At 40.3% G+C, this 27,885-nt stretch overlaps 1 protein-coding gene across 1 annotated transcript; it reads left to right on the top strand.

Moving 5' to 3' along the window:
* Positions 1 to 1,509: 1,509 nt before the first annotated feature.
* Positions 1,510 to 22,751, top strand: Lrit3 (leucine-rich repeat, immunoglobulin-like and transmembrane domains 3). Its single transcript, XM_013023788.1, has 4 exons — positions 1,510 to 1,625; positions 4,905 to 5,377; positions 18,633 to 18,938; positions 21,601 to 22,751. The coding sequence occupies exons 1-4, from the start codon at positions 1,510 to 1,512 to the stop codon at positions 22,749 to 22,751; spliced, it is 2,046 nt and encodes a 681-aa protein (XP_012879242.1).
* Positions 22,752 to 27,885: the final 5,134 nt, after the last annotated feature.

The raw sequence follows: 27,885 nt of genomic DNA, 5'->3' as shown, positions 1-27,885 counted from the left end.
TCCACTCAAGGCTTGAGCCACAACTCCATTCCAGCTAATTAATTGGCGATAAGAGACTCTGGGCTTTCTTGCCTGGGCTGGTTTTGAACCTCAAGCCCCAGGTCTCAGCCTTCTGAGTAGCTAGATCATAGGCATGAGCCACCAGTTCCTGGCATTGAAGAGGTTTCTTAAATTCCTATGGCCTGAACTTAGTTTATGGCAACTCTATTTGAAGTCAATTTTATGTATTGAACTTATTTCTTTGAAATTTAATATAAATTTCAACGAAGTTTTATAATGAGGTTCGAAGCCAGTTGGGGCAGAAAAGGGCATGAGACTCTTTTATGCAATGAGCCAGTAAAAAGCTGGAAGTAGAGATATGGCTTAATTGGTAGAGCACCAGCTTTGAGTGAGAAAGCCAAGTGAGAGCAAGAGGCCCTGATTTCTAGCCTCACTATACACACACACACACACACACACACACACACACACACACACACACACACACTCCCTCTCTCTCTCACAGACAGACAGACAGACAGACACACAGACACAGGCATACACACACTACCATCAGTCTATAATGACAGCACTTGTTGTAAAAAATCATAAGCAAAAAAATCATAAACTGGGCATGGTAGTGGATACCTGTAATTCCAGCTACTTGGGAGGCAGTATCAGAAGGATGGTGAGTTCCAAGCCTTCCTGGACAAAGTTAGCATATAACTCTATCTCAAGAATGAAAAGCGACCAGGTGCTGGTCGCTAGGCCTGTAATCCTAGCTACTCAGGAGGCTGAGATCTTAGGAGAGCAGTTTGAAGCCAGCCCAGGCAAGCAAGTTTGTGAGACTTGTATCTCCAATTAACCACCAGAAAACCGGACGTGGCACTGTGGCTCCAGTGGTAGAGTACTCGCCTTGAGCTGAAGAGTGCAAGGACAGTGCCTAAGCCCAGAGTTCAAGCCCCACAACCGATAAAAAAGAAGAGAAAAGAAAAGAAAACAACATGGCTGGGTGTGTGTGGAGGAGGGGGGTCAGTTATAGAAAGTACAAAGTTTGGAGTTCAATCTCAGCATTGAGAAAACCAACCAAGCAACCAACCAGACAACCAACCAACCAACAAACACAAAACTCAACCAACCAAACAAAGATAATTAGTGGACATGCAAATGAGGCAGAGAAATGTTTTTACTTTCTTCTAAGACATTGGGATCTTTTTAACATCAAGTATATTTTTTTAAGGTGTAGCAATGATTACATCCACAGGAAAGGGACTTGATAGTATTTCTTTGCACACCTAGCTAGTTTGATTTTTTTTTTCATTTTCCTTAGAAGGCCTGGCTGAGATATAATCAAAGGCGGGGCTGATTGGTCCCCGGGAAGATACACTTGAAGGTTAAGTAACTCAGATCTCAGCTAATCCTGTGTAATCTGCTGTTACTAAACGCCAGCTTGTCTTGTGGGAACACCAGTTTCTGAATGTTTAGGGCTCATTTTTATGCCTTTCATTCTAATCACCTCTGGAAAGAGCCATGCTGCTCTTTGCTTGTGTGTATGTTGTGCTTAGCTTTCTGGAGGGAGCAAGCTGCTCATGTCCATCTCAGTGTACTTGTGATTATCATGGCAGAAATGACGGCTCAGGATCAAGGTACGCTCTTCTCCTTTCTATGTGTTCTAATTATTCCAGCTTAAAAAAAAAGTGCTCCAAATAATGTAGCCTTACTTTGAAAACAAATGGTTTGATTGTCACCAATCAGAGATGAGGAGGCTTCATTTGGATATGCTAGAGACAAATATGGCTGTCCAGTGTTTCAGCACTTCTGTTTTAATAGATTTGCTTCTCAAAAGTCTCCCTAGTTAACTGACATTTCTAAACACATTCTGTATTACAAAACTCATTTCACTCACATTCACGAAGCATCTCTTGTATCAAGTCAAGCTATTTTCAATATGTGTCCCCAGCTCGGGCTGTACTTACAGAAAGCTGCCCAGGACAGCTGGGCAGGAGCTGCTGGCGCTGGCCCCGGCATCTGCTATTGCTTCTCATTTCATCTGAGAATTATTCGTGCCAGCAGCTGGACAGTGGAAAAGAAGATCACAAGAGTGAGGTTAGAGAGGCTGGCAACTGGAATTTCTCATTTTAACTTATGGAATTTAAAAAGTGAAGACATTGAGCCATCTGTTTAGACACTACAGGGCATCCTAGGAGTTGCTTAATCTGAATGTTATTTTAAAATAGATCTGCCTTGTAAGCATAGTAATTTATGATATATATATATATGGATATACATCCTTTTAGATGTAAGTTAAATGCAAACATGAATTCATAATAGCTAAACACAGTAGATCTTGATGTTTTAAAGAGGATATTTAATAACAATGTCAGATTATCTGTGACTACGTTAGTAGAAGTAAAAACAGTGAATTACTCACTGTAATAAAAAGAATACCACAACTTTCAACACATAATAGCCATTAGGGATGGAGTGTGGTTCAGGTGTAGAGAATTTGCCTAGCATGTATAAAGCCCTGGGTTTGATCTCAAGACCAGTCAATATATCACAATCATCATCATCATCATCACAATAATAATAACAAAACAATTAAAGCTTATGTGTGAGTGGCTTTACTCAGCCAATTCTTGGTATCTTTTTTTTTTGAGATGTTTACTAGGAGGTTAAAGATAATGAAAAGAACACAAATTAAATAATTATTTGTACAGGAACCAGAGCAGAGTTATTTCTGGGAAAACTACCAGACATGTCTTCTTCTCCATGATATCCCCTTTATTCGTTGATTTTTTAAAACAAATATAGAATACTATGCCTAGCAAGAACTCTTGGACTAATATAGCTCAATTCCTGTCATGTCACAAGCAAGGAGTTGAATCTGAACAGGGACAAATTGACTCATCCTAGATCACAGAATTGTGTTGGTTGTAAAGACTGTGTTGATCAAGATTCAGGTTTTCTGGCCTCCCCTGTACACTTCTTATAGCATAGCACCCTAGAAAGCTTATTTAATGGGTAGATATGCTTGCATTCTGGTATATGGGTAGATATGCTTGCATTCTGGTATATGGGTAGATATGCTTGCATTCTGGTATACAATAGCAATGAAATTTGTAATGGAGCATATTTGCAGAAAATCTCAGCAATTCCACAGTGTCTTCTAAACTTGTCATAAGAAGATGGTCACATTAGGACCCCAGCCTCATGCTCCTCACCTCTGTTTACATTATGGGTTGACGTAAAATGCACAGATTCAATGTGCTATGTCTTACTGAATGGACACCTTATGATTTACTGATTATGTCATGTATTGCAACATTGCTTATGGCTCCTTTTCAACAATTGAAGTGAGTCTATTCAGAGTCCCTCACAGGCTAAAATGAATCTGACTTCTCAGATTCCTCATACTTTCAGCCCTCATGTGAGACTGGCTTTTTTCTATGCCTAAGTGACATATGCTGGCCAACAATCAACATGTGACTAGTTCAAGGTCAGTTCAGTTAGTGAAGGCTAGAGGAAAAAATTCAGTTGCTGGTTTCTTCCTTAGGTAGAAAGCAATGCACAAGTTCTGTTAAAGCAGAGTTGAGCTTTAAATGTCTAGTGTGAACTCTTGCTTTTGTCCCTCAATAAAGCAATCCTCTCTTTAATTTCTAACTATCTATATTTATTTATTATATTTACATATTGGTACAAAGGGGTTTCAATTCAGCAATACGGTTCATGAGTGTCATGTATCTTGTAAAGGGATTCTCTCAAAAAGAATCAACTTATTATCCTGCCCATGTAATTGTAACCCCTCTGTACAGTATGTTCACAAAAAAATAAAATAAAATTTAAAAAATGAAAAAAAGAATCAACTTATGACGTTTAACAAGGGATTCTTTTTACCACAGTCCATTTCTTAAGGAGCTTTATTTATATTTCCAAGTAGATTAGGTTTGAAAAGTCACTCTGTCACCCACTAACTGGGTGACCTTGAGAAGTCACCAAATATTGGTTAAACTGAAGTTGTTGGCAATAGCAGCAACACCTATTGGCAAATGTATGGCTAGAACAGTGTAGAATTTTCCGTTCATTTTAAGTAATCAACATCTTAATCAAAGTCACTCCTTGATTCATTCCATCATCCCCCCATCCCATCAATTTACATAGTACCATTTCCACTCACGTACATTGCTAGTACCACTCCATTCGTCCACCCTTCCTCTCTCCATTTACTGCACAAGATATGTTGCACTCACAAACTGACATGTGGAAATGAAACCCCTTTGCACACCTACTTGTAGATCATAAATAAGTAACCATTTTTTTAAGGTGAAGTAACCAGCTTAATAGTGTCCTGTGGGAAAGTGCCACCTGAAGTATAGGGAAGTGGCTTCCCCTGTTTTCCTGGCCACTGGAGAGGGAACAAAGTTCAGAGTTCAATCAATATCAGCTGGACTGCAGAGCTGGTGTGTTTTCGCTTATTTGTTTCAGTCGTGAGGTTAGAACTCAGAGTCATGTTGCCAGACTGATGTTTTAGCATTGAGCCACACATCTGCTGAGCTAGTACTTTTACCAGTCATCCATTATCTACCTCTTAGGGCTGTTGTGATGATTAATCAAGTCATGGATGTGACTTGTGTCAACAGCAACCTGAGATAGAAAGAGGTCCTTAAATACCAGGTTAGTAGTCCCATGAAAAGACTGATAGTTGACTATTTTATTTTAACACACGTGGTTCAACCTAGTACTCATTTCAGTCGTGATAATGATGATCATGAACATTAGTCACACCACATTATTAATATGCTAGACAGAAAAGATTTTTGGGGGACAACCACTAGGGAATGAAAAATCAAACATGTTTCAAACAAGGATTCTTTTTTTTCTCGATGTGGAAAGTGGGTCTCCCTGCATTGCTCTTGTGATACTAGGTCAGTGCTATGTAATGACCTGGATATGAATGAAGTCCCTACGAACTTCCCGGTGGACACTGTGAAGCTTCGCATAGAGAAGACAGTGGTCCGCACCATCCCCGCCGAGGCCTTCTATTACCTGGTGGAGCTCCGGTACCTCTGGCTGACCTACAACTCCGTGGCCAGCATCGAACCCAGCAGCTTTTACAACCTCAGGCAGCTGCACGAGTTGCGCTTGGACGGGAATTCCCTGGCTGCCTTTCCCTGGGCTTCTCTGGGGGACATGCCCCATCTAAGGACCCTGGACTTGCATAATAACAGAATAGCCAGTGTGCCAACCGAGGCTGTCCAGAATCTGAAGAACCTTGCCTACTTGGATTTATCAAGCAACAGGCTAACCACCCTGCCTTCAGACTTCCTGGACAGCTGGTCCCACTTAGCTACAGTACCTTCCAGAAGCACAGACCTGGCACCAAGAAGAATTATTCTTGGTAAGCTCCTAAGACTCTGGCCTTCATGTGTAGATACCTCTCTCTCTCTCCCTCCCTCCTTCCCTCTCCCTCTTTCCCTCCCTCTCTCTCTCCCTTCCTCCTCCCTCCTCTATCTCTGGTGTTGGGACCTTTATAGAGGCTGAAATACTCAACCATTGAAGTACCTGCTCAGCTCTGAATTTGCACCTTGAATGAAATAGTACTTTACCAGTTAACCTGCATCCCCAGTGTAAGATAGAATGATCGTGTGTGTGTGTGTGTGTGTGTGTGTGTGTGAGAGAGAGAGAGAGAGAGAGAGAGAGAGAAAGAGAGAGAGAGAGAGCATACCCAAATATGAGAGGGGTGGGGTGGAGCATCACAAACTTAGGGAATGCTTTGTTCTCAGAGGAAGCTGAGTGGCAGAGGCCACCACCCTGCCCTACTCTTGTGAGTACCCCAACTTCCACAATCTGACATACTCCACACATACTCTGTTCACCTTTAAACTTCAGGCGGGTTCTTTAGGAGTGGGCGTTGGCATGTTGATGGGTTGTCATTGGTTTGGAAGAATAGCTTCTAAACTTTCTTTTTCTTTGTTTAAGAAATATAGCACTTTAGGGACTGGGAAGGTGGCTCAGTGGTAGAGTGCTTACCTTGCATACATGAAGCCCTGGGTTCAATTCCTCAGGTCTTCATAAGCAGAAAAAGCTGGAAATGGTACGATAGCTCAAATGGTAGAGCACTAGCCTTGAACTGAAGAGGTGAGGGACAGTGCCCAGTCCCAGAGATCAGGCCCCATGACAGACAAAAAAAAAAAGGAAATATTAATTGTTAATCTTTCTAATATTTAAATGATACATTTGCCAAATAAACATTAACTTTACTATATTTTTAGTTGCCCTGTGGATCTAAACTCAAAGTAAGGTAGTTTGTAATATTTTTTATTTAAAAAATTAAAAGTCATAGAACAATTTTCCCACCAATTATCAAGATTAGACGGCCTCTCAAGCGCTCTCTGCCTCTCTTCCCACCTCTCCTTTTCTTCTCTCCCTCCTTCCCACTCTCTCTATGTGTGTGTATCTGCCTATCATCTATCTGTCCATTTTATGTCATCTATCGAATCTTTCTTAGCTCTCCATGATTCTCATTCATTCCTACTTATCCACGTGAACATGTAGATTTCTGTAAACATGTATTTATACATTTATGTTTTTTCTTTTTAAAAATTATTTTTATTTGAAACTACTGAAAACAAAGGGGATACAGTTACATGAGTCAGGCAAAGAGTACATTTCCTTTTGGACAATGTCACCCCTTCCATCACCCACAGTTTTTTCCTCCCATCCCACCCACAAGGTGTATAGTTCATTTTCAACATAGTATCCAGTGAGCACCAGTGCTGCATTTGTTCACCCTTTGTCCCTCCATTTCTGTGCCTCCCCTCCTTTTCTTAACCATAAAAGAAATGATGGAGATGTCAGTTGTTTTCCTGGACTGATAAATGAAAGGGATCTCCTTCTACTTTAATATGAAACCTAAGCCTGATGATCCTCATTTGCTTGCATGTTTTTGTTTTTTGGTTTGTCTGTTTTATGTTTGCTAGTCCTGTGGTTTGAACTCAGGTCCCGGGCACTGTCCCTGAGCTTTTTTTGCTCAAGCACTCTTGCCATTTGAGCCTCAGTGTCACTTCTGGCTTTCTCTGTTTATGTGGTCTGAAGAATCAAACCCAGGGCTTCGTGAATGCTAAGCAAATGCTGTACCACTAAGCCACAGTCCCAGCCCCTTGTTTTTTGAGATAGGGTCTTACTATGTAACCTAGGTTGCCCTCAAACTTGTGCTGCTTCTACCTCAGCCTCCTGACTGTTGAGATTACAGGTAGGTTCCACTATACCCAACAAACTACAGAGCATTGCTTTGATCAACCAAGGCAAAAATTTGTTAGACTTTTCTCCTTGTAAGAATGGGTTGTCAATTCCTAACTTCTGGCTGCAGAAGAAGTTAGTTCTTGGTGGATGAAAGAACTTCTTTTGCCAGTGGGATGATTTTACTAGACTTTTGGAGCAAGATGGAATTCCTTACAGACCAATATCCTCTGTCAAGATATTTGTTGAAGTATGACATAAATTAAACAAAAGATATGTTTGAGAATTTGTTTGTGTATGTGGGTCCTGGGGCTTGAACTTGGGGCCTCACATTCTGGTTTAGCTTTTTCTGCTCAAGGCTGGCACTCTACCATTTGAGCTACACCTCAATTTCCTTCATATTTGCTGGTTAATTGGAGGTAACAGTTTTTCAGATTTGTCTGCTTGGGCTAACTCTAAACCCAAATCCTCAGATCTCAGCCTCCTGAGTAGCTAGGATTATAGGCATGAGTCACTGGTGACCAGCTATTAAAGATATTTTTAAAAGGTATTAAAGCTATTTTACAGGATAAGTTCTGTAATGGAACTTACAGGGCTTTAGCCTTGTTATTGTTTTTTTTTTTTTGTCGGCCGTGGGGCTTGAACTCTGGGCCTGGGCGCTGTCCCTCAGCTCTTCAGCTCAAGGCGAGTACTCTACCACTTGAGCTACAGCGCCAGTTCCAGCTTTTTTCTTTTTGCTTATGTGGTGCTGAGGAATCGAACCCAGGGCCTCAGGCATGCAAGGCAAGCGCTCTACCACTGAGCCACCTTCCCAGCCCCTCAAATAGTTTTTATTAGAGAACAAAACAAATGTGATAGGATGTGATATAGGAAAAAACACCTTAGTTTAATTTAAAAGATATTTGTGGAATCCCTTTTATGTATACTGATAGGCATTATGAAAACGTATACATGGTATTGTTTTATTTTAGCCACCAATATGATCCTTTTGAGTAAGGATACTAGCTGCAAATTAACTTAATTTAAACATAAGATTCTATTTCCCTACATATTAAAAATGGTTCTTGCCAAGCAATGTTCAGGTAGCCAATCATGGAATGTAATTAAAATTACAATTCAATTGCTCCATTGCTATTTATAGCTCTCTGATGATTAGTTAGTAAGAGTACTGATGATTAGATATTAAGAGCAATGCCAGGTGCCCGTGTCTAATCATTAGGCTGAGATCTGTGGATCTCTATTTGAAGCCAGCTCGGGGAGAAAAGTCTCCGTGAGACCCTTATCTTCAATTAACCACTCAAAACCCCCAGAACTGGTACTGTAGCTTAAGTGGTAGAGCGCTAGCCTTGAACACAAAGAAGCTCAGGAACAGCGCCCAGGCCTCCCTCAAGTTCAAGCCCCACAACTGACTGAAAATTTTTTTACAGAATATTGATACTTTCCACTGGTGGATTAAATCTGGATGAGAACTCAGAGATAAACATGGTTTTGAAATATTAGTACAAGGGCAGTTACCCAATCAACTTTATCTGTGTGAGACTGAGTGACTTTAAGATAGTAACATGAAAAAAACCCACTTTTGGTGTAACATTACATTTTAAAAGCATGATTAACTACAAACATAACTGTAACTATTTTACTGATTTACTTATTTAATTTGTTGTACCAGTACTGAGGTTTAAATTGAGGGCCTCTCACTCTTGATCTGCTTTCTTGTTCAAGGCTGGTGCTTTACCACCTGAGCTACACCTTCAGTCTGGCTTTTTACTGGTTAATTGGAGATAGAGTCTTGGAGATCAAGTCTTATAGACTTTTCTGGTTAGGCTGGCTTTGAACTATGATCCTCCAGGTCTCAGGCCCCTGATTAACTAGGATTACAGGCATGTGTAGCAGTGCCCTCTGTAACTATTTTCAGATATGCAAAGAAGTAGAATGAAAAATACACTAGCTTGCCGGACACCAGTGGCTCACGCCTGTAATACCAGTTACTCTGGAGGCTGAGAGCTGAGGATCAAGGATCAAAGCCAGCCCTGCAAGAAAGTCCATGAGACTCTTATCTCCAATTAATTTACCAGAAAACCAGAAATGTCATTGTGTTTCAAAGTGGTAGAGTGCCAGACTTGAACAAAAGAAGCTCAGAGACAGGACCCAGGCCCTGAGTGTAACACACACACACACACACACACACACACAAAATGAAATACACTAGCTTGTTTTTATTATCATTCTTGGGTGTGGGATGTCTTTTCATTTTTCTTATTGGAGAAAATGTTCTGCAGTATGCATGCCTGACTTTTATACTGATAATAATAATAATGATGATAAACAAGATACAGTAAGTTGCCTCTTCCCAGACTCATTAGGTGCAGTTTTGACAAAGATGGGTCAATAAATCAATAAAAATCAAAAGAAAATTTAGAAGCTGACTTTTAAATTTCTGCATCCTCAGTTGATTCAGAGAGGCTCTCCCTGTTTTTATCCTTGGTGTTCCAGTCTTTGTGTGATCCAAGAAGTGTTTCCCTGCCTTTAATTTGGGGGAGGGGGGTTGGATTTGCCTCTGAAAAAGCAAGTGGGCCCTCCAAAGTGAGATCAAAGTGAATGTGATTTGTGTAATTGCTGAAGTAGAACTCTGGCATGTGTCGAAAGGGGCACGCCTTTAGCAGAATTTGGGAGCCTTATAGAAAACACGAAGCAAGCATCTGAACTCTACATGTCTTGAGCCTCTTGGTAGCTCTTCCCCAGTGGTGGCCTGGAACCACATGCTCATGGATCCAAGGGTTGAACATGTTAATCACATGATAAAAGGGGAAAGAGAGGAATTACACACAGAAACGACACACAGAAAACTCCACTTTTTTTTCTAATCTGGAAGAAGGAAGTGCAAACCTAGCTCCATCTTGCTAGTAGATCTTCATGAGTATACAATGACATATTTTCTGTGAATCCTTTAGAAGATCACAGCTTAACCTCTGAGGGTGTGTTTTAGATTAAGTCATAGCCATGATCCCACATAATGACAGGAAGGGAGCATCTCATAAAAAATGATTACTCTATGAAACCTTTGTTTGTTTGTTTGTTTATTTCCTGGGACTTGAACTCAGGGACTGGGTGCCATCCTTGAGTGTTTGTGCTCATTTCTAACACTCTACCACTTGAGCCATTGCTCTGCTTCCAGATTTTTGATGGTTCCTTGGAAACAAGATTCTCACAGACTTTCCTGCCTGGGCTGCTTGGAACTCCAATCCTCAGATTTCAGCCTCCTGAGGAGCTAGGATGATAAGTGTGAGCTGCTGGCACCTAGTTTATGAAGCCATTGTTTTTGTAACTCCAACAATATTTGAGTCTTCCAGTTGTATTACTGAAATATATTGATGAGGGCCAGTCCTAGATCTTTTCAAATTCAATGTGAAACTGGACCAAGAGACTCTTTCCAGGTACCCGAGAATTTATGAATGTTAGTGGAATGCATTCTGCTTTAGTTTTTACTACCTGTGTGTGCATAGATAGAGTTCTACTTATAATAATGGGAGTCGTGGCTAATATTGAAGTCACTCAGGGAAGGCTAAGTTCTAATACCCTACATCTGTAAGTTCTTTCAGTCTTATGTTAAACTGTGTAGGTATGAACTCACCCCCATTTTATAGATGCAATGCTGAGGGACAAGTTAGTCCACTTTCTCAAAGAGGGCACCTGACATGGTGGAACAGCTCAGACATGATACAACCCACTTGGTCCAGGACCCATTCCCTTCCTGATTCTTTCCTAGTGCAATGTGTGGACCAATACTTGAGTTATTTCCCTTATGCATACATCAACTGACCGACCTCGTGTGTGGTATGTGTGTGTGTGTGTGTGTGTGTGTGTGTGTGAGTGTGTGTGTGTGTGTGTGTGTGTGTGTGTGTGTGTTGGTAGTGGCGCTTGAACTCTAGGCCTGGGTGCTGTCCATTAGCTTTTTCATACAAGACTGATTTTCCACAACTTGAGGCGTTTCTCTACTTCAGGCTTTTTGGTGGCTGGAATAAAAATCTTATGGACTTTCCTGCCAGGGCTGGTTTCAAACTAGGATTCTCAGATCTCAGGCTCCTGAGTGACTAGGATTACAGGTATGAGCCACCAATGCTCTGTTTGACTGACCTCTTAAAATCATGTATCTAAAAAAAAAATAAAACCTCAAGGATAGGCTTTTCTATTACCTGAGTAAAAATAAGTTAAAAAAAGTAAAAACTTGGCTAAAAATGTCCTTTACTCTAACCATAAAAAGCATAACTTAGTATCTTGCTAGTAAACATTTAAATTAATTCTGACACTCAACTTTTGATCTGTAATTCAGGTAAATTTCCACAGTTTCTTCCTCAAGAAGCGGTATTTACACAGGCCTTTCTGTAAGGCCTTCCACTGTTTATCTTGGAGGGAAAGACTGCAGAGAAGAGAGCATGAAATGCTTTTATAGCGTTTAAAAGTTTGCTCAGTTGTAAACATGGGCTGTACTATTAATAATGGAAATTATCTGAATGTCACTGGCAGCCTCAGTATTTCCACAGAATTTCTGAGATGGCATTAATTCATTTTAGCAAACATTTATCCATGTCTGTCAATATGCCTTGCTTGACCTTTGCTAGACCTTGGAGACAAATCCACATAGTAAAGGCTTCTGCTTTCCTAGCAGTTCTCCAGAGGACCTTGTAAGTGTATCTTAGCCCTACAGTAACCCCAAGGCAGAATTTTCTGCCTTGGCTAATTTTGAAATCCAGTCTTTACAGCTCAGTCTCCCAAATAGCTGGGATTATGAGCCACCAGCACAGAAGAATATAAAGGGATCTTGAACTAAAAACTATATTCTGCAGGCACTGGTGCCTCATGCCTGTAAATCCTAGCTACTCAGGAGGCTGAGATCCGAGGATCACATTTCAAAGCCAGCCTGGGCAGAAAAGTCCTGGTGAGACTTTTCTTTCCAATTAACTACTCAAAAAACAGAAATGGTGCTATGGCTCAAGTGGTAGAGCACTAGCCTTGCACTCAAAAAGGTTCAGGGACAGCACCCAGGCCATGAGTTCAAGCCCCATAACTGACCAATAAAAAAAAACCTATATTCTGTGAGTCAGGTCTGGAAATATCACCACAGAGATAGCATTGTGTGTGTGTGTGTGTGTGTGTGTGTGTGTGTGTGTGTGTGTGTGCGCCAGTCCTGGGGCTTAAACTCAGGGCCTGGGTGCTGTCCCTGAGCTTCTTTTGTTCAATGCTAGCATTCTACCACTTGAGCCACAGCTCTACTCCTGGCTTTTTTTTTGGTGATTAATTAGAGATATAAGTCTCAGCATCTTTATAATAAAATATAACTTTTAAAAGGTAGATATAAGTCTCATGGATGTTTCTGCCTGGGCTGGCTTCAAATCATGATCCTCAGGTCTCAAGCCTCCTCCTGAGTAGCTAGGATTCAAGGGGTGAGCCACTGGTGCCTGACTGATACTGAGGCTTGAACTCATGATCTCACACTCTTGCATGGCTTTCTTGCTCATAGCTGGTGCTCTATCACTTGAATAATACTTCCAATCTGGCTTTTTGGTTAATTGGAGATTAAGCCATCCTGCCCTGGATAGCTTCAAACCATGATCATCCAGCTAGATCTCAGCTTCTTGAGTGGCTAGGATTATAGCCATAGGCTACTAGCACCTAGCTTTAAGGCTTATTTTTTAATTGAGGGATTATGACATGCTTTGCCTACTGCTTACAGATTTTGTAAGTTCTGATCAACGTGTACCTCCAAGTAAATCATACCGTCATCTAGATACATAATATCTCATTACCCCAGAAGATTGCCCTGGACCTCTTCCCATCAGTCCCCTCTCACCCTATCTTACCATTTATCTGCTTTGCCATGGGTTGATTTCATCTGCTTTAGAAAGCTATAGAAATGGAATCAAACATGCACACTTGTGCCAGGCTTCTTTCACGCCATGGTATGTTTCCAAGTGGATCCATTTTTTTCTTAACTTTTTTTTATTGTAAAGATACTGTACAGAGGGTTACAGTTACATGAGTAAAGTAATGAGTACATTTCCTATTGAGCATTGTTACCTCCTCCTTTGTTTTCCCCTACCATCCCTTCCCTCCCCAACTCCTCCCTCCACCCCCCAAGGTATAACGTTGGTCTTCAACATAGTATCTTGTACATCTATCTCATTGTTACAATGGGTCAACTTGTATCTCTGTTTCAGCATTTTGTTATTTGCCTTCCCCTCTCCAAATTAGAAAAATGTATATACAAGATGCAGGGCACCAGAATCAAATACAGTGAAAACAGGGGTTATATCATGGGGGAGAACATATAAGAGAAACAAAAAAAATCACATAGTACATTAAAAAACAACAACAACAAAGAAAAAAACCTCTTGTGTCCATATCTTGGGGTTCATTGTGCTTAGCACCATCTTATATGGTCACATGTACATAGCTTTTGACCTTCTCTGCTTGTCTGGTAATATACTTGTTAGCAAATACAGGAAACCATAGGACCTATGTTTCTTTGGGTCTGGCTTATTTCACTTAATATATTTTTTTCCAAGTCTTTCCATTCCAAGTGGATCCATTTTGATGGACAAACAAATGGTTGCTTACTGCAGAATTGTACTCAACTGTGTGAAGGAACCAACTGTTCATACTTTCTATTATTGGACCTGTGGGCGGTTTCCAGTTTAGGGTCAATCAAGAATTAGGCTTTTATTAACATTCTGTACAGAGCTTTGCGTGATGAGTATCTTCACTTATTCTTGGATGAACCTGTAGGATTGTGTTGCAGGGTAGCTATAATGATAATTTTTAAAGAACTTGCTGGTATTCCACTGGGGTTGTCCAACATCACACTTCCCACTCTGGTTGGTCTGTATCCTCCCCATCACTTCATGGGGTTAGTCTTTTGTATTTCAGCTATTCTGGGGTAACCAAAGGAGCAGTGCCACATTGTGATTTGGGTACACATTTCCCTGATGACTAATAGTGTTGGCCATTTGTGTATAGGCCTTCATGAAATATTTGTTCAAGTTTTTGGCCTGACTTTTAGCATTTTTTTTTGTTAAAACTAGTACATGTAAGTTGTTTGTGATTTGTATTATAAATCTTTTGACTCATTTATTCATTTTTTTTCAGGGTGTCTTTGGTAAGAGTATGTTCCCTTTTGGTGACATTTGATTTATTAGTTTTTTTCTTCAGAGTTAGTGCTTTCTTTTTTTTTCAGTTAGTGCTTAATACAGCCTTAATATTCAGTTATTAGCTTTATATTCTTAGCTTTTCTGCATATAACTATAGTCTTTGAAAATAGTATAGGAAGGGAGCTGAGGTTTACTTTGTTCCAGAGACACATGCCAGGGTTTCCAGCACCATTTGTTAAAGACGTTCCCCATTCAGTTACTAAATGCTACTGTCTCCCACAAAGGAGTTTGTTAGCCAGGCACCCGTGGCTCCTTCCTGTAATCCTACCTACTCAGGAGGCTGAGATTTGAGGATCACAGTTCAAAGCCAGCATGGGCAGAAAAGTCCAGGAGACTCTTATCTCTAATTAAACACCAGAAAACCAGAAGTGGTGCTTTGGTTCAAAGTGGTAGTGCTAGCCTTGAGCAAAAGAGCTCAGGGATAGTGCCTAGGTCCTGAGTTCAAGCCTTATAACACAACACCCCCCCAAAAAAAAGAATTTGTTGTTCTTGAAGGATGGAGAGTGACAGAGGGTGTCGGATACTGTGTCATTGTTTGTCTCATGGACATGTCAAATGAAACCCCCTGTACAACCGATAGATGCAAATGGAAAAGGAAAGTAAAATATTAAAAAATGAACAATTTTACTACTGATTTTTCACACCTACACCAGTAAATAGCACATGTAATCCAACTGTGCTGATGCATGATAAATACTATATTCCATTTTTAGAAAGGGATAAACAAAACTCACTGGTCCCATCCAGGAAGAGTTGTATAAAATAAATTAATGAATGCAAATTATTGTGACTGTGGTTGGTGGATTGCCTTGAGGGAATGCAATACTAGTAATAGTTTAACTTTTGTAAGCTCTTGTCACTTTGTCCCTAGAAGAAAACACCTTAGTGAATATATTTAGTGTTTGGATCTCTATTTTTAGTCTGGTTTTAAAATGTGTACCATTGACCTTATGTATTTCCAATCTGGCATAATAGACTTTCTCTTTTTTTGGGGGGGGGATTTAAAAATCTTCACTCTGGATTTACATTACTTTTAGATGTAAGCAAGTGGAGCATATTTTGTAAAAAAAAAATTGTGTTTTCTGGCCAACAAAATTTTTTTTTGGGTCCGGTCGTGGGGCCTGAACTCTGGGCCTGGGCGCTGTCCCTCAGCTCTTCAGCTCAAGGCTAGCGCTCTACCACTTGAGCCACAGCCCCACTTCCAGCTTTTTTCTTTTTGCTTATGTGGTGCTGAGGAATCGAACCCAGGGCCTCATGCATGCAAGGCAAGCGCTCTACCACTGAGCCACCTTCCCAGACCCCAACAAATTTTTATGATAGTTTTAAGGTATGGATGAAACAATGCTACATTAATTCTGTAGACACTTATATTTCAGGGTTCTGCGGCATTGACTTGTTTTTATTTGTAGATAATAGCATTTACCACTGTCACTGTGACTTGTAAGTGTCTTTAGGTGACAAAGAAGATAGAGAAGAGCATTAGATTAGGAAGCTAAGAGTCTGGGATTAGTCAGGACTGTGATTTACAGAGTCAGAAGGGTAACCCTATATTCTTCCATCTCCTCTGAGTGAAATCAGAAAAACGCCAGTATAGGACATAGCATAGTAGTGTGTTAAGTACTCTAGATCAGGATACTTAAGTTTAAATGCTGCCTGCTCAATGGTGTGATCTGGGGTAGATTCCTAAGCCTTGTTTTTCTCACCTTTCTACTGGTTAATCTTTATATAATAGTTCTATTTTTAATTTCTTTAGAACTCTCCATACTATTTTCCATAATGGCTTCCCCAATCCACTTCAGTACATGGTATTGTGAGACAATTCCCCATGCTGTTTTCTAGTTTGTGCAGGTCTTGTGAGTAAATGTAGACACCGAAACGTCCTTTCATTCTTCACTATATTTACTTTTTGTGCTGCTACTGGGGCTTGAACTTAGGGCCCCTCACTCTCAGCTTTTCCTGCTCAAGCCACAACTCTAGTTCCAGCTTTTTCCTTAGTTACTTTTTTTTTCTGGTACCAGAGTTTAAACTTAGGGCTTCATTCTTGCTTTATTTGCTTGTTTGGCTGGCACTCTATGATTTTGTACCAGGCCTCCAGTCCAACTTTGTGCTGATTATTTCAAACATAGAGGTTACCAAACTTCTCTGCTTGGACTGGCTTTGAATTAAGATCCTCCAGATCTCAGTGTCCTGAGTTGCTATGATTATAGACACGAGGCACTGGCACTTTGCTAGTATTTTTAGTTTATAGACTGATGAAATATTATGGCCAGAGAAAGCTCTGCAGTTTACTCAACTTTTTCACCTTCAGATGAGAAAACAGGCCCAGCAAGGCAGCAGCTTCAAGGCCACAGAAAACCATATAGATAAATAAATTAGTTTCTTATTTCCATACAACTGGCCTTCATATATCAGGTCAACTAATATCTACAATAGTGAATTAATATCTAATAGAGTATCTAGGGGTCTTGAGTGTCTATTATTTTAGGCATTTTCCTACTTCTTAGGTCACATGACACCATTGCATATGTGTCTCTGTGTTTTCAGAAGAGGTGCAGATTTTATAAGCTCGGTTGCTTTATTAACAGGAAGAAGATATACAGTAGTGTGTAGCGAATATTCTTTTCTCTGGGTAAAATTTCTTTACCTTGAGTTTAAAACCTTGACTCTATTAACAATAGCTCTTCAGTTTTGTGTTTAGCAAGGATGGTTATAAAGTTTGTAGAGATTTTTTTAAAAATAAGAAATAAATCATTTTAGAAAGGGATATAGTATTGACATTTCCTGCAAATCTAAGCAAGAATTACTGCCATTTAAAAAATATTTTCTTTATTTTTTAAATCAATCACAAATAGCTTTACAAAGAGGTTGCAGTTGAACATGTTTATTTATGAGTATGATGTATCTTGACCAGTGTCATCTCTCCCCATTGTTCTTTTACTGCCATTATTAACCAGAAAGTCAGCACAACTCTCTATCTCAGTCTTTGTGACCCATGAGAGAAGAATTCAGGCAAGACATATACTGAAAGTCATTGGAACATTTTTAGAAAGGAATGTGGCAGAGAAAAGTATGCTATGATGCTAGGGAAGACAGCACTTCAGTTAATCTTTAGCCATCTTAGAGATACAAACAGCATTGGGCTTAAAATAGAAGACTAGAGAGCGGGAAAAGGTTAGAGTCCTAATTATGGACATGGCGTGGTGGGTTAGTATTGCAGCTCTGATTCTTCTGGATTCCTCAATAGTTGTAGTTCCTATGAGGAGATTCCTCGCACAGTCTCACTGGTGATGATCCTAAGGTGGAGCGGTCCATGCTGCTCTCCTGAGAGGTGGCTCCATCCCTTGTCATAAAGTGTTATCTGTCCTTTCCTGGAATGCAAGGTGGTGGCTGGGTGAGTGTGGAGAGAAAGGCTTAGAACCAACACAAACCCAGAGGGAAGACAGAGATGCCAGACTTTTCTCTTGCCTTATGTAAATGTGTAGCAGCAAAAATCATCTCAGTACCTATTACCAACATACTGTCAATAGAATGAAAGTGGCTTGTCTGTAGAGTGGGGATTTGAGTATTGATTGACATTGCCTAGCTGAAATTCCTATACCTAGGTCTGATCCACAGGGCTCAGGTCATCTGTGAGCCAGGGAATTTAATTATAGTATTTCCCCTAAGAGGTCCTGTCATCTCATCCTCATTTTGTTTCAGGTGCATTTTTGTCTTTGCTCATAGCGAATTGCTAGGTATCACCATTATATAAACTCTGCAGGTAAAGCTAAGACAGGTTGTCAGGCACCTACTCACTGTTGTGGAACTTTCTAGAACTGGGATTACAGCCCACATATTAGATTTCACAAACCACACTCAGTTACCCAACATAAAAATCAACTAAAAAGTGTGCTTGTGGCGTAACCATCACCACAATCTGTGAGCTCTATCATTTTCTATCTTGGGCTTTCTGTGAGGTTATAGGATATAAGATCTTGCAAGAGATGCTTGTCTCAGAGGACTCTGAAACACATCTGAGATTCATCTGAGATGTTAGCAAATAGTTTTTTTTTTAATAGTCTTTCCCTGGATTTTGTATTTGCTTTGAAGTCCTTTCTCTTCTTTTCCCTTTCCTTCCCTTCCCTTTTCCTCCTCCTTTTCCAAGAGACTGTAAAGTGAATCCATCATAATGACATGCATTGACCTTCTGTTTTTTCCCTTCTGTTTTAGGCCTGCAGGACAACCCTTGGGTCTGTGACTGTCATATTTCCAAAGTGATTGAGCTGTCAAAGGCTGCCGACCCCGCTGTGGTGCTGCTCGACCCACTGATGATCTGTAGTGAGCCTGAGCGCCTCACAGGAATTTTATTTCAGAGAGCGGAGTTGGAGCAGTGTTTGAAGCCATCGGTGATGACATCAGCCACCAAAATCACTTCGGCTCTGGGCAGCAATGTCCTCATTCGGTGTGATGCCACTGGCTTCCCTACTCCACAGCTCACGTGGACCCGATCGGATAGCTTGCCTGTCAATCATACAGGTATTTTCTTCATTCAACGCTATGAGACATAGAGTTTACAATAGCCCATACCTAATTTCATGTTTTTGAGCATTTTTTTTTAAATCCGGCACTGGGATGTGAACTCAGGCTCTTGTATTCCCACAGTTTGCTTGCTCAACTGAAGCTCTACCTGTCCAGCTTTTGGCTGGTTACTTTGGAAATAGTGTCTTATGGACTTTTCTTCCAGGGATGCTTTGAATGGCAGTTCTCAGATTCCAGCATCCTAAGTGGCTAGGATTATAGGCTTGAGCCACTCACATCTGTTTTTTTTTCTCCCTCCCTCCCTCCTTCCCTCCTTCCTTCCTTCCTTCCTTCCCTCCTTCCTTCCTTCCTTCTTTCCTTCCTTCCTTCCTTCCTTCTTTCCCTCCCTCCCTCCCTCCCTCCCTCCCTTCTTCCTTCCTTCCTTCCCTCCTCCTCCTCCTCCTGCTCTTCCTCCTCTTCCTCCTCTTCCTTCTCCTCCTCCTGCTCCTCCTTCTCCTTCCCCTCCTCCTCCTCCACCACATCTCTCTCCCTCTCCACTTCCTCCTCCTCCTCTTCCTCCTCCATTTCCTTCTCTTCCTTTTTCTTCTCCTTTTACCTAGGATTGAGCCAGATCTTCAGGCATGCTAGGGAAGCTCTCTACCAGTTGATCCACACTCCCAGTCTTTTTGTTTTGGGATAGAGCCATCCTGACTTTGCTTATGTTTGCTTGGAACTCTCAATCTTCTTGCCCCTCCTCCTGAATAGTTGGGATTACAGGCCTATACCACTACACCCAGCTTTTTGTACAATTTCACATCCCCAAATTATTAACCTCTCTCTCCCCACCCTCACTCTTTCTCCCTCACCTCAGTGGGGATGGAACCCACTGGCTTTACTCATGCTAAGCAGATGCTCTACCACTGAACCATCAAAGTGTTTGCTCCAGTCATCTGGATGAAAGGAATTTGAAGAGAACATTTTATTGGTTACTATTTTTCTCAGTTTAGCTACCCCTCCCCCCCCCCAGATAAAATCAGAGAAAATTCAGTAGATGAAAGTTGTAGTGTGTCTTCTTAGATACAGCCCATTTCAAAATGTAAAGCCATGAAGATATTTTTAAGCGGGCTTCCATACAAATGTCTTATATTTGAGTGATTATTTAAATAATACATCGTATAGAAGCCTTATCATGGGGCAAAAAGTATGAGTTTTAAAACCATTTGTTACCTAGACTTTGCAGATCCTCTTGAGACCAAGTTATGCCCTGGTCCTAGTGTCAGCAGTGACATTCTGAGGATTAAAGGGATATAATTTTAAAACTCTTAGGAATTCAGTTAAAATTAAGGCTTAACAAATAAAAGTTGATGGGTTAAAAAAAATGTTAAGAGCCGGGTGACACGGCTCATGAGTGCTTGTAATTCCAGCATTCAGGAAGGAGGTCTTGAACTTAGGGTTAGCTGTGTTACATAGTAAGACCTCATCTCAAACAAGCAAGCAAACAAACAAAAACAAACTAATAAAGTGGTAAAAAAAATTAGGCTTAATATTTATATGAACAAAGGAGGAAGCAACAATGCTTGCTAAGAAATGTACTCATTACCTTGCCCATGTAATTGTAACCCCTCTGTATGGTATTTTCACAATAAAAATATTAAAATATTTATATGAACAGCTAATAAATAGCCGCATTTTAAGCTACTGAGTTAACTTTTGGGCTATTTATATATTTAGTATTTATTATTATTCTCCAGAAAGCTTCTAAAATTAAGACAAACTGGAAGTATTTTTAGATTTTTGTGTTTCAGAAAGCAAAAATGATATATTACTTCGCAGACAAAAGAACTTGTAATTTACTAGCTTACGGAAGTAAAATAGGAAATAAATGATTTAGAATATAAATGATGAGGTCATGCCAAAATGCAGTCCTCTGTTCATATGAGTAGATTCATTTAATTACAATAACAAAGCATTTTGAGAACTACCTAAGGAAAATCTTATGATAAACATTTAATAGCTCACAACTATGATTGGACGGAACCCACAAGATCACTTTGCCTTACTCTACTACAAATACAGACAAGAATTCTACAGACACGAACGGACTTGTCTAAAATTACACATTATTTAGTAGACAAAAGTTTATGCCAGTTACTAGTGGCTTCCGCCAGTAATCCTAGATACTTAGGAGGCAGAGACCTAAGGATCCCAACTCAAAGCCAGCCCTGGCAGAAGAGTTATCAGACTCAATTAACCACCAGAAAGCCAGAAGTGGTTTTGTGGTTCATGTAGTAGAGTGCCCAGCCTTGAGCAAAAAAGCTCAGGGATAGAGCCCAGGCCCTTGTTCAAGACCAAATATCAACACACACACACACACACACACACACACACACACACACACACACACACATACACAGAATTTACTAAAACCCATATCTCCTGATTTTCCCATCTGTATATACCTTTAAATGTTCATTCTTCATATGGATTTCACAGCCCTGGGCATAAATTCATGCCAACCATTCATAGAGCTATCAGCTACCATCAGAGACTAGATAAATGCTGTTTCTCCCTTGGCTAGTGAGAGGGATACATGTAAGATACACTTGTTTCCTTCTAGTTTGGCACAACTGCTCTACTTCTCTCTCTCTTTCTTACCGAGTGCACATTTGTTTTCTTCCAGTGATCCAGGAGTCACCGGAGGAAGGAGTCAGATGGTCCATAATAAGTTTGACGGGTGTTTCTCACAAGGATGCTGGAGATTACACATGTAAGGCCAAAAATTTGGCTGGGATGTCAGAAGCTGTGGTGATCGTGGCAGTGGTTGGTGTTGTTACAACTACCATATCCCCAGACGTTTCTGGAAGAAGGACTGGAGACCACGCTGAGCACGAGGCCCAGCCAGGACCTGGACTGTCCACAAGCCAACCTAGGTCACTGTCAGTGTCCTGGCTCTCTTCCTCCCCTTCTTCCTCCTCTGCTGCCTCAGCTTCTCTTTCGACTTCACCTCCTTCTTCCCCTGCTTCTCTCCCTTTATCTCCTTTCTTTTCCATCCTTTCTTCCACCTCACCTCCAAGAACTCATCTTAAAGCAAGCAGCACCACGGCTGGCAGGCCGTTGCTCCAACTGCACTCAGGCGAGAAGAGAAATGCCAAAATGGAGATGAATGGGAGCAAGCTCCCTCCAGCCAGCGCAAGTAAGAAAGAAGAGCTGGCGTTGCTGGACCAGGCTATGCCGTTGGAGACAAACGCCACAATAGAAGACCTCAGGGTAGTCGGGGAGACTGGAGAGAGCGTGACTTTAGCATGGACTAGTGTCAACACCACACAGAACGCCATGGTGACCGTGTTGTATTCCAAGTATGGCGAGAAAGACCTGCTGCTGTTGACTGCAGACTCCAGCAAGAATCAAGTAACCATAGATGGCCTGGAGCCTGGCAGGCAGTATGTGGCGTGTGTCTCTCCAAAAGGAGTGCCAGCCCAGAAGGACCAGTGCATCACCTTTTCCACAGCCAGAGTGGATGCTGGTGACTCACAGTGGTCTTTCCTCATCATAGTGACCAGCACAGCCTGTGTTGTTCTCCTCCCAGTAATTTGTTTCTTATTGTATAAAGTTTGCAAACTGCAATGTCAAGCTGACTCCCTTTGGGAAGATGATTTGGCAAAAGAGACTTATATCCAATTTGAGACCCTGTCACCCAGGTCTCAAAGTATAGGGGAACTCTGGACACGAAGGCACAGAGATGATTCAGAAAAGTTGCTGCTTTGTTCTAGGTTTAGTGTGGAATCACAGATGAATAAAAGCCAGTGCTCGAGACCAGAGTATTACTGCTAAGTGTTGGCAGCGCAGGTCTGTATGAGCTGTGAGATGAAGGGATTGTTTGGATAACTTTGACAAAGACTTTTTTTATCCTGTAGAAAAACCACAAGTGTGGTGCTTTGCAATATGTGTGTGTGTGTGTGTGTGTGTGTGTGTGTTTTATTTTTGAGACTTCTGAACTGAAAAGACAAATAATCTTGATGTTTGTGGTATGGGAGGTGTTCATACAAACATATTTTAGGATGTGTTTAATAAGTTTGTAATAACTTTTAGAGTAATGTTTAAATGCTTTAAATAAATTTATGTGAAAACAATGATAAATGAACTCTAGGCATTAAAGCATTTGTTTCTTAGCAGTGAAGAAAGATTGGTGCACCAAGGTAGACTCTGATGCTCAATCTTGTCTAAAGTGCTTTATGCCATTCACTATGGGCATTTGCTTATACTGTCTAGTGGCTTACTTTTGTAATCCCAGCAACAGAAAGATGGAGGTCAAGAGGATTACAGTATGAGATCAGCTCAGGCAGGAAAGTGTACAAGACCCTATTTTAGTGAAAGAAGCTGGAAATGGTGAAATATGCCTCTCATCTCCAATTATATGGAAGGCTGAACCTGGAAAGACTAGTTCCAGGCTAGCCCAGGCAGAAAAGTCCATAAGATTTCACCTTAACAGAAGATGCTGGGCCTGATGGTGCACACTTGTTATCTTGGCTTTGGCCAGAAGCTGAAAATAGGTAGCTCACATTCCAGGCATGAGTCTTGGCAGGAAGTGAGATTCTCTCAAAATTAACTGGTGCAAAAAAAGTACTGGAGTCCCGTGTACATGGGCTCAGTGCTAGCAAGTGTGAGGTCCTGAGTTCAAACTCAGTGCCAGCAAAAGAGAAATGAATCTGTGCTTACTGATTTGTTTCTCTCATTCATATAAAGGTCGATACTAGCGAAAATAAGCATAAAGAACATCATGACAATAGACCATTTCTAAAAAATGGTTAACTGTTGGATTTTAATATACCTGATGATGGATTTTGTGCATCTTTTGAAATAATGTCTGATTTAGAAACCATTTCTTTTATAACTTCATATTTGCTTGTTTCCTCTTTGACTTTCTTTACCTTGTTTTATTTTTAAAAATTTTTTTACTTTGTCAGAAGATATATAGGTAGCCAAAGGAACACAAGCTAAGCTGTTTCTTTGTTTTTTTGTTTGTTTTGTTTTCTATATCTGATTTTGATTCTCTGGATAAGCAGAAGGCCTTTGAAATCACTAATTTTGGACTTTGAAAGTCATTTTCAGATCCCATAAGGATATATTTAGGATATATCAATGATTCACTTGCTCAAATGTACTTTTTCCTAGATTAAAAACACCAGAGAAATTGGAGTAGGTTCATGAATACATAGCTAGGACACCTCCTAAATAATCCTTAACTTTTTAAAGAAAAACAAAATTCTTTACAACTACAGTGCATACTCTGAGAGAGCAATGGCCATTATAAATGAAAATCCAACTTCAAGATATGCCATCAATAAAGTGGAACAACAGTGGAAAATTCATGCAATTTTTGTGTATAACTATTAATCTGGGTTTATTAATCCAGGATGGGGTAGACAAAGAGACCAAGCTCTGGGGGGGTGAGTACTAAGGGAAAGGGGTTGGGTAACAAGAAGGGTGAATGAGGAAGAATATGGTCTGAATGGATTGCAAGTATGAAAATAGAACAAAAGAACCTGTTGAAATTGGTTTAGGAAGAAAGGAAGGCAATACGGGAGAGTGACAGAGGAGCTCTGATTGTAAGATTGATTGGAATATATTGCTTTCATAAGTGGAAATGTCATAATGAAATCTCCTACTCCTGTAGTAATGTATGCTAATAAAAAAGAGGAAATTATAAGTGTTTATTCTTCTTTTTGGTTGGTTGTGGGGCTTGAACTCAAGGCCTGTACACTGTCCCTTAGCTCTTCTGCTCAAGGCTAGAGCTCTACCACTTTGAGCCACAGTTAACACTTTCAGTTTTCTAGTGGTTAATTAGAGATAAGAGTCTCATGGACTTTCCTGCCTGGGCTGGCTTTGAACTGCAATCCTCAGATCTCAGCTTCTTATTCTTTAAAGATATCTATGTTGTTAAAAGTAAAGAAAGGCTTCAAGGGGCTGGGAAGGTGGCTCAGTGGTAGAGCACTTGCCTTGTATGCTTGAGGCCCTGGGTTTGATTCCTCAGTACCACATAAGCAAAAAGAAAAAAGCCGGAAGTGGCGCTGTGACTCAAGTGGTAGGGCACTAGCCTTGAGCTGAAGAGCTGAGGGACAGTGCTCAGGCCCAGAGTTCAGGCCCCACAACCGGACCAAAAAAAAAAAAGAAAGAAAAGAAAAGCTTCAAGCTAGGTACACGTGGCTCCCTGTAATCCTAGCTCTTCCAGAGTCTGAGATCTGAGGATGGTGATTCAAAGCTTGTGTGGGCAGGAAAGTCCAGGAGACTGTATCTGCAATTAACTAGCAAAAATGCCAGATGGCAGATATGGCTCAAGTGGTAGAACACCATCCTTGAGCAGAAAAGCCATGTGAGTGGGCAAGGCTCTAAGTTCAAGGCTTGGTGCTGGCATGAAAGAAAATCTAAGAAATCAGATTAAATAGTAATAATAAAATGTTATATTGGACTGGAGAGGAAAATGTTAATAAATATTTTTAAGATAATGGAGGAAATTGAGATAAGGATGGCTGATTAAGCAAAAATCTGTTATTAATGTTCAATGAATTCAATATTAATATTCAAGCAAGGTCTCAGCTACTGAGCTTATGAAAATAGACTAAAGTAAATATTCATGTTTTAAGGAGATGCTTAAGTAATATTGAAAAGTAAGAGATGGGCGCCAGTGGCTCATGCCTGTAATCCTAGCTGCTCAGGAGACTGAGATCTAAGGATGGAGGTTCAAAGCTACCCCAGACAAGAAAAGTCCATGAAGTTCTTATTTTTAGTTAACTACCAAACAGCTGAAAGAGGATCTTTGGTTCAAGTGGTAGAACACCAAACTTGAGCAAAAAGCTAAAGGACGACTCCCAAACCCTGAGTTCAAGCCCTAGTACCAGTATACACACATGAAAAAAAAAAGAAAAAGAAAAAAAAGGAAGAAAAGCAAATGAGCAGATCTGTTATGATGTACGCAGTCAGTTCTCCAAATATATAAAGTGAGAAATTAATAAAACAAAAGTGGCAAAATTATAGCAACTGGTGCATCTGATAAAGACTTACTTCTTAGGTGTTTACTTTTCAAGTTTTCTGTGGATTTGAAATTATTTCAAAATTTTAAGGTAAAAGAAAAGAAAGATCTCAGTCAACAACTAAAACACAGGTAGGAGATAAAAACTTAGCCTAAGTCCCATCTCTGAGTTAGAGATAGAAATCTGTTATCTAAGTATTTTTTGTTTAGATTGGCAGAAGATATGCACATAATCATTTTTCACATGTTCAACACATGCTAGACAAAACACTAGCACCTCAATAATTACAAATGGTCCGATCCCTTAGATTGTTAAAAGAAGACTAATATCAAAAAAGTTGCAAAAGTTGAAAATTGGCTTTGACATCAGTGCAATTAAAATGCAATTTTAAAAGACAGAAATCAATGTTGCACATGAGCTATTAGAATATGACTCCTTCAGGCAGGCATTTTTGGTATTTGTTTAAACATGATCTATGTCATTTAGTAGCCCATCTCCAAACACAGCAGCTGGTTCCCTTTCTTTGACTAATAAGTATTTCCTTAGCCCTGGGAAATCCTTACAAACTCAACATTCATTGAATTCCCTTTTCTTAGGCCTCACTTTAGTCCCTCTCCACATACCCCTGCCAATCCTACTATCCTTTTACCCTCAGCAGAGTAGTTCACTCCAGCAATTTGCACAATTGCAAAATTAGACACCTAAGGTTTTTATTTTCAAAGCACTCGTCCAGGGGTGTGTCCCAATTCTTGGCTTCTTTAAATATGCATGTATGCATGGAGGGTAGCCTGCACCTTGATGAGCCGAAGCTCTGGTCCTTTCTTGGGGTTTAAATCAACTTCTTGATGTACAGTTACAAGATTTACTATGGTACCATGGTTATGCTTTGGAGGGCAAATGTTCAAAAGGAAGTGACCGTGTCTGTCCATTGCCAAAACAACAGTGTGTGATTGCTTAACTTATGTTATCATGCTGACAAAGAAAACTCTTTTGGAGAATAGTGTTTTGACTCTGATGTTCACTAATATATTGAAGTCAGCTAAGCCCATTATTATCTTTTTACTCAATGGAGAGAAGGAATTGCTACCAAGGATGATAAATGATTAAAATGAGCAGTTATTTCAAGAGAATCAAATCTTTGTTATGGTCAGAATAGACTGCATTCATTGTTTCATTCATTTACCGCAAAGATTACAAAATCTTCCTTTGATTATAATACACCATTTTGAAGTGATTAGCAATTTAACCTGCTCACAAACCTAAGAATAGAAACAAGAACAAAAAAATGAGAAAATACACTAAATACACTAATGAAAACTCTACATTATAAACTCCGTTCCTCCCCTTGTGTTGAATTTTGGATATGCTTCATTGTGTTTTTGTGTATTACCTATTTTAGTATATAAAAGTAGTTATTATACTAAAGATAAGAATGGGTTAGACACCTTGAACTATTTGGGCATTTCTGAGTTTGTTTGTGTAATTACTCTTTGGCTTTTTTTCACCTTCCCATGGTGTGTGTGTGTGTGTGTGTGTGTGTGTGTGTGTGTGTGTGTGTGTGTTCACTCACATTTCTTTCTTTCACTTTGTAGCACTTCCCTTAGCATTTCTTTTTTGTTGTTGTTGTTTTGTTTTGTTTTTTTTTGGTTGGCCGTGGGTCTTGAACTCTGGGCATGGGCGCTGTCTTTCAGCTCTTCAGCTCAAGGCGAGCGCTCTACCACTTGAGCTACAGCGCTACTTCTGGTTTTCTGGTGGTTTATTGGAGATAGGAGTCTCACGGTCTCTCCTGCCTGGGCTGGCTTTGAACCGTGATCCTCAGATCTCAGCCTCCTGAGTAGCTAGGATTACAGGCTTGAGCCACCAGCGCCCTTAGCATTTCTTATGGAACATATCTAGTGGAGATACATTCTCTTAGCTTTTCTTTGATGATGTCCTTT

The sequence above is a fragment of the Dipodomys ordii genome, unplaced genomic scaffold (genome assembly GCF_000151885.1).
Source record: "Dipodomys ordii isolate 6190 unplaced genomic scaffold, Dord_2.0 Scaffold70, whole genome shotgun sequence".
In the NCBI taxonomy this organism is placed as follows: domain Eukaryota; kingdom Metazoa; phylum Chordata; class Mammalia; order Rodentia; family Heteromyidae; genus Dipodomys; species Dipodomys ordii.
The sequence above is the reverse complement of the archived record's forward strand: the minus strand, read 5'-3'. Positions and strand labels throughout refer to the sequence as shown.